The sequence below is a fragment of the Centropristis striata genome, chromosome 13 (assembly GCF_030273125.1).
Source record: "Centropristis striata isolate RG_2023a ecotype Rhode Island chromosome 13, C.striata_1.0, whole genome shotgun sequence".
In the NCBI taxonomy this organism is placed as follows: Eukaryota; Metazoa; Chordata; class Actinopteri; order Perciformes; family Serranidae; genus Centropristis; species Centropristis striata.
The window spans coordinates 29,146,789-29,159,861 of NC_081529.1; the positions used below are offsets into that span (position 1 = coordinate 29,146,789).

The 13,073-nt window shown below is 36.6% G+C and overlaps 2 protein-coding genes and 1 gene segment (V, D, J or C); all 3 read right to left on the reverse strand.

The window, feature by feature from the left end:
• Positions 1-694: 694 nt before the first annotated feature.
• Positions 695-5,645, reverse strand: LOC131983569 (immunoglobulin lambda-1 light chain-like). Its single transcript, XM_059348301.1, has 4 exons — positions 5,606-5,645; positions 5,188-5,513; positions 1,953-1,986; positions 695-1,228 (listed from the first exon to the last, which is right to left on the reverse strand). Exons 1-4 carry the CDS (start codon positions 5,643-5,645, stop codon positions 903-905), a joined length of 726 nt encoding a protein of 241 aa, XP_059204284.1. The 3' UTR covers positions 695-902.
• A 938-nt stretch (positions 5,646-6,583) lies between these two features.
• LOC131983417 (T cell receptor gamma variable 4-like) lies at positions 6,584-7,053 on the reverse strand. The segment is given in 2 exon segments: positions 6,584-6,921; positions 7,014-7,053. Coding segments are annotated over 2 exon segments (378 nt in total).
• Positions 7,054-7,855: 802 nt separating this feature from the next.
• Positions 7,856-10,736, reverse strand: LOC131983590 (immunoglobulin lambda-1 light chain-like). Its single transcript, XM_059348344.1, has 4 exons — positions 10,697-10,736; positions 10,292-10,611; positions 9,169-9,202; positions 7,856-8,376 (listed from the first exon to the last, which is right to left on the reverse strand). The coding sequence occupies exons 1-4, from the start codon at positions 10,734-10,736 to the stop codon at positions 8,051-8,053; spliced, it is 720 nt and encodes a 239-aa protein (XP_059204327.1). The 3' UTR covers positions 7,856-8,050.
• Between the last annotated feature and the right edge of the window lie 2,337 nt (positions 10,737-13,073).

A 13,073-nucleotide genomic window follows, 5' to 3' on the forward strand; every position in this document is an offset into this window, starting at 1 on the left:
GGTGCTGGAGGAGCAATTTAATACAACAGTGAAACTGAGAGGGACTGACAGGAGGAGGAGCTTTGTTTAGATCTGCATGGTGTCACATTTGTATTTTATTTTCTTTGGAGGGAAATTTCTTTAATCCTCCACTATTGTGGCTTTGGATGAAAACTTTCTTTTCAAGTTTTTCATCAGTCATCAACAGACATCTAGTGCAGGATATCAGCTTTATCTCTGCAGACATCTACACATTTCACACAAATAAGCAGTAAACCTTCTATGATTGACCAAATGAAAATAATTCAACTATCAGTGTGTTTCCAGTCAGAGACAGTTCCTTCTGATTTTACTGAGCTGACCCTTGACCTCTTCATTTACATGGAGCTATAAATAAAGAGGTGAGGCCTGCAGGTGCATCCTGGGAAGGAAGAGAGGTGATGCTTCACTGACAGAGGATGAAAACTCAGTTTCATTTGCTCATGTTTTAATCTCTCTGTTGTGCTTTTATAGCAAAGTAACACTTTAATAACTTTCTGAATACAAATATACATGTGTCAGTAAGTATTAAACAGAAATCTAGATATATTTTTCCTGGATTGTCTGAAGGTTTAGTGAAATTAACACAGGGATTATAATAACAATGAAAAAAGTAGATTTTGTGGAACATGAATGTTTTAAATGATGTTTTAATGAGAAAAAATAAATACAAACACTTGTTTGAGTGTTGAGTTTTTATTTGTATTTTTTATGATTGAATGATTCTTGGAACAAGCAGCAAAGCTGATACAAAAGTGCCACCTAACTGTCACAACATTTATTACAAGCATGCAGACACATGTTTTCTAACATGTCAACTCTGTAATGAGCAAACAGCACAAAGAGTAAAGAAGCAGGTTGTAAATGGTCATTGTGCTCCTCTACTATTGTTCAGTGGGACAGTCTGACTTTTTGATGTTTTCCTCTGAAGTCTGGGAGCCCAAAGACACTTTACATGTGTAAACCTTATCCATGTTCCAGTCTGACGTCTGGACGGACAGATAGCTGCTGATTTGGAAAGTCTGGTCTGGTTTGTGAACAGCGGTGCTGGTAGAGATCCCACTGCTCACTGGACTCCCACCAACCAACCAGCTCACATCTGCAAAAGGCACAGACTGACTGGACAGACAGACCAGAGAGGCTTTGTTGGACTGGAGCTCAGCACTGGACGGAGGGAAGAGAGTCAGGACAGGACGAGGGAGGCTGGAGCCTGAAAACACACACAGGACCTTTATCAAAGACGGAGAACTGGAGTCATAGAAAACACTATTACACAGTATTGGATGAAGGAGGAGTTTGTTAAGACATTTAATAAAATAATCTGACCCAAAAAATAGTTCTCAATCTCCTAAAAGTTTACTTAATAACACACGTTCATTTTTAATAATTTCAGAAATTAAACAGACTTTTTATGAACACAATACATTTAACCAATAAAATTACTTGCAAACAAAGCAACTCAATATCATGTGATGTTAATAGTCATTGTGTTAAATTACAGCAGGTATCACATAATTGTCTGTTCAAATATTTATTTTCAGAAAGGTCAAATATACAGTCATCACTCTTATTAATTACTGATAAAAGGTGGAATTATTTGTTATTCTCTGAAAATAAATATCCAATCAAAATGAATTTACTCTGTGAAAATATTGTTTAAAAAAAGCATATCTTTTTAAAATTCTAAATAATGAAAAAATAAAACCATTGACGATTGTACTATAAACATTTCAGATATTAAAATCATGGGTGAACAGTCAACTGTCTGTTTGCTGTTGTTTCAATGCTGATGTAACAACTGCATGAAAAATGGATCATACAATAAAAAATAAAAATAAAAATCTTTACATAGTAATGAATAAATGTAATACTTGTAATATCTGCTAGAAAAATATTTATATCATGTTTTTTTATGGTAAATAAAAAGCACTTACTTGTCACAATCAGCTTGGTTCCTTGTCCGAATACCACAGTGATTCAGTTTGTATACATGGCCGTACAAAAACCTCCTGACTCTCACTAGTGAGGGGAGTGGAACTGAAACATGCTGTTGAGACCAACTTTCACTGTCAACATCTCATTCACTCCATCAGTCTCATGTTGTTCCTAAACACTGCTGGACTTGAGGAATGTTCCTGCATCTTCTGCTGCATCTTCTGTTTTCATGCTTTTGTTAAGTCTGAATATCTGCAACAAACTGAGAATAACTTTCATAAAAATGCTCCCAGAATTCATCAGAGTTTATTACGTCTGTGACTGAGGTTTTTGTCATGGTGTGAATCACTGTGATACCTGCTCCTTAGCAGAGTCGTCCCACATGCTACAGAAATACTGAGCAGAGTCTCCTGCCTCTGCACGCTTAATGATGAACTGGAAATCTATGTTTGATGTGTGTTTAGAGTTGAATCGATCTGAGGAGAATCCTGATCCAAAGCTGGGTGAACTGTCAGAATAGTGCAATCTCAGAACATACTGAGGAGCTTCACCAGGAACCTGTTTATACCAACTGACTCTATTCGAATAATGCCTCTCAACATTGCAGTTGAGAACAACCTCTTGTCCTGTAGAAACTGTGTGGACAGCAGGCGTCTGAGTCAGCACGATCACTGCATCAACATCTGTCAACAAACAGAGAAAATACATGAGTGAAAGGTTCCTGTGTGACAATATGTGCTCTAAAAGGAATGAGAAGAATCTCTTACATGTTAGAGCAGTGATGAGAGTGCAGAGGGTCCCCAGCATGTTGTCAGTGTGTGGTGTAAACGTCCCTTACTGTCCAGCTGAGAGGTGAGCAGGGTTGGAGTGTGAGGAGGAGAGACACTGAAGCTTATAAAGACACTGAGGAGAGGAGAAGAGGAGGAGGAGGAGGAGGAGGAGGAGTTTCAACACTCAAAACTTTTTCATTAATAAATCACAGGATGTATTAGTTTTCAGCTCATATCCACAGATCAGTTTGGTTCACTTGGTTTGCTGTTGTTCATGATGTTCTTCAAGGCTCACAGATGTTTTTTGCATTAGTGTTAATGATCTCAGGGGTTGAAGAGATGTTCTTTTGAAAGTTCTGTTCTGTTACATTTGTTGGAAACAAAGTCAAATAATCTTCATTTGTCTTCAGGTTCATCTTTTCTCACAGTAGTATACAGTATGTATTGGGAACAGAGTTCAATAAAAAGCAGAATGTAGAGGAAACACATCAATAATCTGTGAATCTAGATCATATGATAGAAGCTCAATGTAGCTTTTTCATTTGAATGTGTTTTATCTTTATGTTTTTTGTTTTTTGCATCCATCGTCTGTCAGATAAACTCTGTAAATATACAAATAAAATACTTGAGTTGCATTAAAACTTTCTGTGTAGAATAATCATAGTAATAAGCATCACTACATATGCACCAGAGGATTTCACTCAGGAAGGATTTGTATTTCTTCACAGCGAGAATATATTTCAAACTTTCTATAATCTGAATCATGTGTCATGAGAAACATGTTGCTTACATATTTTCTGTAAACAAGTATTTTTCCAACAGTGTAAGAAATTATGACTTGAATTTACTTGTTCTGATAATGTTTATGTGTAATAGATAACTTTAAATAATGCAGTTCTAGGGATTTATGATAATTCAACCAGACAGATTTGAAGTTTGAAAATATAATCTTAAATGATATGTGAGGAAGTTAGAGATAGTATTGACTGAAGGTTTCACTGTAAAGATGTGCCAGGGATTGAAAAAGCAGAAGTATTAGTGAGGAGGTTTTTGTCACAGTGTAAATCACTGTGACAAAAACCCACTCGGCAGAGCTGTCCCATGTTTGACAGTAATAGACTGCTGAGTCTCCCTCCTCCACATTGTTGATGATCAAACGATAATCTGATGTTGACTGATGAGTAGAAGTGAACTTTGGAGAGGAGAAACCAGAGCCATAGGTTGGAGAGCTTGACCCGTGAAAAAAACTTAAAATGAACTGAGGATCTCCTCCAGGAATCTGTTTGTACCAATGGACATAATTTCCAGATTCAGCATGGCAGTTGAGAACAACCTCTTGTCCTGTAGAAACTGTGTGGACAGCAGGCGTCTGAGTCAGCACGATCACTGCATCAACATCTGTCAACAAACAGAGAAAAATACATGAGTGAAAGGTTCCTGTGTGACAATATGTGCTCTAAAAGGAATGAGAAGAATCTCTTACATGTTAGAGCAGTGATGAGAGTGCAGAGGGTCCCCAGCATGTTGTCAGTGTGTGGTGTAAACGTCCCTTACTGTCCAGCTGAGAGGTGAGCAGGGTTGGAGTGTGAGGAGGAGAGACACTGAAGCTTATAAAGACACTGAGGAGAGGAGAAGAGGAGGAGGAGGAGGAGGAGTTTCAACACTGTTGCCATTCATCAATGAAACATTTTGACAACATGTTTGATAGCTCTTGATTATTTTTGCATGATTTTGATCTATTTCACTTATCATATCAATATTATTTCTATAATCATAAAGCCCACATGATAATATGTAATTTGTTTATAAAGTATGTGTTATCATTTTCTCACTAAGTTGTACATGTTGTAGGTAAAAAGTGTTCTTAGCAGGAAATAAAATATTATTTTATTCAAGTGTTTTTATTTTTCTAAATATTGCTCTCAGCAAGCTGACATGTTTGCAACTTGTCCTAATCATTCTGAATAAAACATTTTAAACATTTTAAAAATAATTTGATCTGATCTTTTGGAAGTTTGATTTACATGTTTATTTATTAAAATGTATTGTTCATTATTCATCATTGTGGAACAGTTTACTTTGGTTTTCCATCTCATGAAAAATGAGACAGAGTACATTTTAAGTGTGTACATAACTTCTGGAAACTTAAGTGACATGACAAGTCAAAACATATATTATATGACATAATGTATATGTTATTATGTATGTAGACGGGTACATTTCCTGGTGACCTGATCTTTTTTTTTTGTTTGATTAAGGAAGGGTGCAAAAAGCAATTTAAGATATATTTTTTAGATTCATGTACAAAAGCAGAATTCAGATGTTTGTAAAGTTACTGTAGTGAACACACAGTGAACAAGATCTACTGCACACAGTGTTTGTTGATGGCTCAGATGTGTTACAGACTGAAAAAGCAGAAGTATTAGTGAGGAGGTTTTTGTCACAGTGTAAATCACTGTGATACGTACTCCTTAGCAGAGTTGTCCCACGTTTGACAGTAATAGACTGCTGAGTCTCCCTCCTCCACATTGTTGATGATCAAACGATAATCTGATGTTGACTGATGAGTAGAAGTGAACTTTGGAGAGGAGAAACCAGAGCCATAGTTTGGAGAACTGTTAGATTGATAAAATCTCAGGACATACTGAGGAACTCCTCCAGGAATCTGTTTGTACCACCAAGCATTTTGGTTAGTAACAGTCCCCAGGTTACAGTCCATGGTGGCTGTCTCTCCTTTCCTCACTGTCACAACAGGAGGCTTCTGTGTCACCAGCGTCACACCACTCACACCTGGAAACAACAAGATGACATGGAGTCAAGAGAAACACACAGACTGATGAATCCAACATGAGGTCAAAGCTGCAGTAAGTCAGCCTCCTTACATGTTAGAGCAGTGATGAGAGTGCAGAGGGTCCCCAGCATGTTGTCAGTGTGTGGTGTAAACGTCCCTTACTGTCCAGCTGAGAGGTGAGCAGGGTTGGAGTGTGAGGAGGAGAGACACTGAAGCTTATAAAGACACTGAGGAGAGGAGAAGAGGAGGAGGAGGAGGAGGAGGAGGAGTTTCAACACTGTTGCCATTCAACAATTACATATTTGATAGCCGTTGATGATTTTATGTGATTTTGATTTATTCAACTCCTGACTCCTGACATTTTTTAACAATGTGTGTGTTCATAATTTTTCACTAAGTTGTACTTAATGTAGTAAACCGCGTTCTTAGCAGAGTATAAAAGTGTTCTTTCATTAAAGTGTTTTTATTGCTCTAAATATTGCAACATGTTTGCTATCCTTCCAAATTGTTCAGAAAAAATATTTAAACATTTTAAATAGTATTTGACCAGACCTGTTGAAAGTTAGATATACATGTTTATTGTTATTATTTGTTTATTATTTATCATTGTGAAGCAGATTCCTTTGGGATCTGCTTAATGAAAAATGATGAGATGACTGTCACATTGACATCATCTGAAACTTTCATAATCATCACTACTAATAAACCTAAAAAAAATGTCTGACTAGTACATTTTAGGTGTCCAAAAACTTTGTAACATTTTAAGTGACATGACAAGAAAAAACATGTATTATATGACAGTATATCAGATATTATGTATGTAGGTGGGAACATTTCCTGGTGTCCTGCTTATTTTTTTCAGTTTGATTAAAAAAGTCTGCAAAGAGCAATTTAAGATATATTTTTTTAGATTTATGTACAAAAGCAGGATTTTGATGTTTGGAAAATGTTACTGTAGTGAACACACAGTGAACACGATCTACTGCACACAGTGTTTGTTGATGGCTCAGATGTGTCAGAGACTGAAAAAGCAGAAGTATTAGTGAGGAGGTTTTTGTCACAGTGTAAATCACTGTGATACTCCCTCGTGAGCAGAGCCGTCCCATGTTTGACAGTAGTAGACTGCTGAGTCTCCCTCCTCCACATTGTTGATGATCAAACGATAATCTGATGTTGACTGATGAGTAGAAATGAACTTTGGAGAGGAGAAACCAGAGCCATAGCTTACAGAGCTCCAGCCGTGATGGAATCTCAACATATGCTGAGGAACTCCTCCAGGAATCTGTTTGTACCAGTTAGCAGAATTGCCAGTATAAGTCCCCAGGTTACAGTCCATGGTGGCTGTCTCTCCTTTCCTCACTGTCACAACAGGAGGCTTCTGTGTCACCAGCGTCACACCACTCACACCTGGAAACAACAAGATGACATGGAGTCAAGAGAAACACACAGACTGATGAATCCAACATGAGGTCAAAGCTGCAGTAAGTCAGCCTCCTTACATGTTAGAGCAGTGATGAGAGTGCAGAGGGTCCCCAGCATGTTGTCAGAGTGCTGAGAATGGCTTTGGAACTTGGAAAGTGAGCTTCTAATCTAATCTGCTGACAGATTGGAGGGTTTGGAGGATGAGGAGAGGAGGTGCTGGAGGAGCAATTTAATACAACAGTGAAACTGAGAGGGACTGACAGGAGGAGGAGCTTTGTTTAGATCTGCATGGTGTCACATTTTTATTAGATTTTCTTTGGAGGGAAATTTCTTTAATTCATCCACTTTTGTGGCTTTGGATAAAAACTTTCTTTTCAAGTTTTCATCAGTCATCAACAGACATCTAGTGCAGGATATCAGCTTTATCTCTGCAGACATCTACACATTTCACACAAATAAGCAGTAAACCTTCTATGATTGACCAAATGAAAATAATTCAACTATCAGTGTGTTTCCAGTCAGAGACAGTTCCTTCTGATTTTACTGAGCTGACCCTTGACCTCTTCATTTACATGGAGCTATAAATAAAGAGGTGAGGCCTGCAGGTGCATCCTGGGAAGGAAGAGAGGTGATGCTTCACTGACAGAGGATGAAAACTCAGTTTCATTTGCTCATGTTTTAATCTCTCTGTTGTGCTTTATAGCAAATTAACACTTTAATAACTTTCTGAATACAAATATACATGTATCAGTAAGAATTAAACAGAAATCTAGACAACTTGTTCCTGTATTATCTGAAGATCAATGAAATTAACACAGGGATTATAATAATAACAATGATAAAAATGGATTTTGTGGAACATGAATGTTTTAAATGATGTTTTAATGACAAAAAATAAATACAAACACTTGTTTGAGTATTGAGTTTTTATTTGTATTTTTATGATTGAATGATTCTTGGAACAAGCAGCAAAGCTGATACAAAAGTGCCACCTAACTGTCACAACATTTATTACAAGCATGCAGACACATGTTTTCTAACATGTCAACTCTGTAATGAGCAAACAGCACAAAGAGTAAAGAAGCAGGTTGTAAATGGTCATTGTGCTCCTCTACTATTGTTCAGTGGGACAGTCTGACTTTTTGATGTTTTCCTCTGAAGTCTGGGAGCCCAAAGACACTTTACATGTGTAAACCTTATCCATGTTCCAGTCTGACGTCTGGACGGACAGATAGCTGCTGATTTGGAAAGTCTGGTCTGGTTTGTGAACAGCGGTGCTGGTAGAGATCCCACTGCTCACTGGACTCCCACCAACCAACCAGCTCACATCTGCAAAAGGCACAGACTGACTGGACAGACAGACCAGAGAGGCTTTGTTGGACTGGAGCTCAGCACTGGACGGAGGGAAGAGAGTCAGGACAGGACGAGGGAGGCTGGAGCCTGAAAACACACACAGGACCTTTATCAAATAACTAGGAAGAAAATCTTTCATACAAATCTTTATAGTCACAGATTTGTGCATTAGTTTTGCTGGCAATACAAAATATATTTAAAAAATATATATATACATCAGCAATGAATATTCAGAAATCATCATCTCAAATAAAATGTTCTTTTTAAAAAATTAAAAAATATATAGTTTTAAATATTGTGTTTAGTTGATTATACTTTCTAAGTTGCAAAATAATGCATACAGTCACATTTTGTGTCATAAATGTGCTGTTCAACCACTGTGAGAAATGAAGTGCTGTCTGTCTAACTAACATTAAAAAAATCCTTCCACACAGCAACAGTAATATTCAGGTAAATTCATAATTATACTTAAATGACAAAACATTAATAAATAAATATTATAAACACAGTGATTTATTATTCATATCACAGCATAAACACCTACTGATGGAATATTTAACATTAAGTTTTATAATGTTAAAACTTGTCATACTTAATGAAAATAAAAAGGAACAAGTGTTGCACAACTGTTAAACATTCCTCAACCATCATATAAATCTGTAGAAAATATTTAGAATAGTTATAATTTCAGATTGATCCATTGCCTTCAAACACACAGCCTGGTATCAAAGCAGATGTAAAAAAACTAATCCATCTATTATTTACAGAACATGTAAAGTTTTTTCAACTGTAAGCAATATATGAATTTATTAATTTCTCTAAATATATATCGGAAACAGAAAATCTATCCTGTTTTATGATCAGTTAAAAAGCACTTACTTGTCACAATCAGCTTGGTTCCTTGTCCGAATACCACAGTGATTCAGTTTGTATACATGGCCGTACAAAAACCTCCTGACTCTCACTAATGAGGGGAGTGGAACTGAAACATGCTGTTGAGACCAACTTTCACTGTCAACATCTCATTCACTACATCAGTCTCATGTTGTTCCTAAACACTGATAAAATAACATTTTAACAAAAGCTGACCTGAGTTTCAACACTCAATATTTTTTCATTCAGTTTTTATTTTATTGTTTTTTGTCATCTGAGGCCTGTTGGTGTTAAAATTTCAGCGGTGGTAGTAAATTGCTTTCCTCATTCATTTGTAAGAAATTAAACAATTATGATCACATGCTTCAAATATCTTCATTGATTTCAAGGTTCATGTTTTCTCAAAGTAATATATTACAGTATGTTCAGTAGACAGTGTTTAATAATTGGTAAACATAACTGTTTATTACTTATGTCAGTTTTATCACTTTTCTGAATTGTCCTCTCACCAAGAGAGCATGCTGCATATTAATAATGATTCATGTGATTAATTTATTGGAAACACATCAGTAGTCTGGGAATGGATGATATGATAGCAGGTCAATTTAGGTTTTCATTCAGTTGTGTTTTATCTTGACTTCAACAGACTTGTTGTTCTTGCAGCTCTCATCTGCAGGATGAACTTTGGCCAACTGAGGGAGTTGAAATAGTGCAGTTAGATTATTATTTACTGTAAGTGTAATTATAATAATCACTCTGCATGGTAACATTCACGATCAATAACCTCCTGGGAATTTACATCAGCAACATAGTAGTTGTTATAGACCCTCTGTAGTTTCAATATTGTGTAAAGAGCAGCAAGAGATATTTACTATAAAATGTTTACAGTTTAATAGATCATGACTTGACTTGTTTGAACAATACACAACTACTACTAAGACAGTTCTGCAGATTTATGTGACATCGATTGTTGGGTTCAGAATTTTAAGAAAATATATTTAACATATTTGCATGGAAATTAGAGAAAGCATCAACTGTTTACTTGATTCCCAGTTAAGATGTGTCAGAGATTGAAAAAGCAGAAGTATTAGTGAGGAGGTTTTTGTTACAGTGTAAATCACTGTGATACGTGCTCCTTAGCAGAGTTGTCCCATGTTTGACAGTAATAGACTGCTGAGTCTCCCTCCTCCACATTGTTGATGATCAAACGATAATCTACTGTTGACTGATGAGTAGAAGTGAACTTTGGAGAGGAGAAACCAGAGCCATAGTTTGGAGCGCTGTTAGAGTGATGAAAACTCAGGACATACTGAGGAACTCCACCAGGAATCTGTTTGTACCAATTGACATAATTTCCAGATTCAGCATGGCAGTTGAGAACAACCTCTTGTCCTGTAGAAACTGTGTGGACAGCAGGCGTCTGAGTCAGCACGATCACTGCATCAACATCTGTCAACAAACAGAGAAAAATACATGAGTGAAAGGTTCCTGTGTGACAATATGTGCTCTAAAAGGAATGAGAAGAATCTCTTACATGTTAGAGCAGTGATGAGAGTGCAGAGGGTCCCCAGCATGTTGTCAGTGTGTGGTGTAAACGTCCCTTACTGTCCAGCTGAGAGGTGAGCAGGGTTGGAGTGTGAGGAGGAGAGACACTGAAGCTTATAAAGACACTGAGGAGAGGAGAAGAGGAGGAGGAGGAGGAGTTTCGACAGTTTTCATTCATCAATGAAACATTTTGACAACATGTTTGATAGCTCTTGATTATTTTTGCATGATTTTGATCTATTCCACTTATCATATCAATATTATTTCTATAATCATAAAGCCCACATGATAATATGTAATTTGTTTATAAAGTATGTGTTATCATTTTCTCACTAAGTTGTACTTGTTGTAGGTAAAAAGTGTTCTTAGCAGGAAATAAAATATTATTTTATTCAAGTGTGTTTATTTTTCTAAATATTGCTCTCAGCAAGCTGACATATTTGCAATCTGTCCTAATCATTCTGAATAAAACATTTTAAACATTTAAAAAATAATTTGATCTGATCTTTTTGAAGTTTGATTTACATGTTTATTAGTAATATCTATTGTTCATTATTCATCATTGTGGAACAGTTTACTTTGGTTTTCCATCTCATGAAAAATGAGACAGAGTACATTTTAAGTGTGTACATAACTTCTGGAAACTTAAGTGACATGACAAGTAAAAACATATATTATATGACATAATGTATTATGTTTTTATGTATGTAGACAGGTACATTTCCTGGTGCCCTGATAATTTTTTTTAGTTTGACTAAGGAAGGGTGCAAAAACCTATTTAAGATGTATTTTCTTTAGATTTATGTACAAAAGCAGGATTTAGATGATTGGGAAAAGTTACTGTAGTGAACACACAGTGAACAAGATCTACTGCACACAGTGTTTGTTGATGGCTCAGATGTGTCAGAGACTGAAAAAGCAGAAGTATTAGTGAGGAGGTTTTTGTCACAGTGTAAATCACTGTGATACGTTCTCCTTAGCAGAGCTGTCCCACGTTTTACAGTAATAGACTGCTGAGTCTCCCTCCTCCACATTGTTGATGATCAAACGATAATCTGATGTTGACTGATGAGTAGAAGTGAACTTTGGAGAGGAGAAACCAGAGCCATAGTATACAGAGCTGAAGCTATGATGAAACCTCAACACATACTGAGGAACTCCTCCAGGAATCTGTTTGTACCAGTTAGCATAATGGTTAGTAACAGTCCCCAGGTTACAGTCCATGGTGGCTGTCTCTCCTTTCCTCACTGTCACAACAGGAGGCTTCTGTGTCACCAGCGTCACACCACTCACACCTGGAAACAACAAGATGACATGGAGTCAAGAGAAACACACAGACTGATGAATCCAACATGAGGTCAAAGCTGCAGTAAGTCAGCCTCCTTACATGTTAGAGCAGTGATGAGAGTGCAGAGGGTCCCCAGCATGTTGTCAGAGTGCTGAGAATGGCTTTGGAACTTGGAAAGTGAGCTTCTAATCTAATCTGCTGACAGATTTGAGGGTTTGGAGGATGAGGAGAGGAGGTGCTGGAGGAGCAATTTAATACAACAGTGAAACTGAGAGGGACTGACAGGAGGAGGAGCTTTGTTTAGATCTGCATGGTGTCACATTTGTATTTGATTTTTTTTGGAGGGAAATTTCTTTAATTCATCCGCTATCGTGGCTTTGGATAAAAACTTTCTTTTCAAGTTTTTCATCAGTCATCAACAGACATCTAGTGCAGGATATCAGCTTTATCTCTGCAGACATCTACACATTTCACACAAATAAGCAGTAAACCTTCTATGATTGACCAAATGAAAATAATTCAACTATCAGTGTGTTTCCAGTCAGAGACAGTTCCTTCTGATTTTACTGAGCTGACACTTGACCTCTTCATTTACATGGAGCTATAAATAAAGAGGTGAGGCCTGCAGGTGCATCCTGGGAAGGAAGAGAGGTGATGCTTCACTGACAGAGGATGAAAACTCAGTTTCATTTGCTCATGTTTTAATCTCTCTGTTGTGCTTTTATAGCAAATTAACACTTTAATAACTTTCTGAATACAAATATACATATGTCAGTAAGAATTAAACAGAAATATAGATATCTTTTTCCTGGATTATCGGAAGATCAGTGAAATTAACACATAAATTATAATAATAACAATGATAAAAGTAGATTTTGGAGAAAATGATTTTTTTAAAATGATGTTTTAATGAGAAAAAATGAATACAAACACTTGTTTGATTGTTGAGTTTTTATTTGTATTTTTATGATTGAATGACTCTTGGAACAAGCAGCAAAGCTGATACAAAAGTGCCACCTAACTGTCACAACATTTATTACAAGCATGCAGACACATGTTTTCTAACATGTCAACTCTG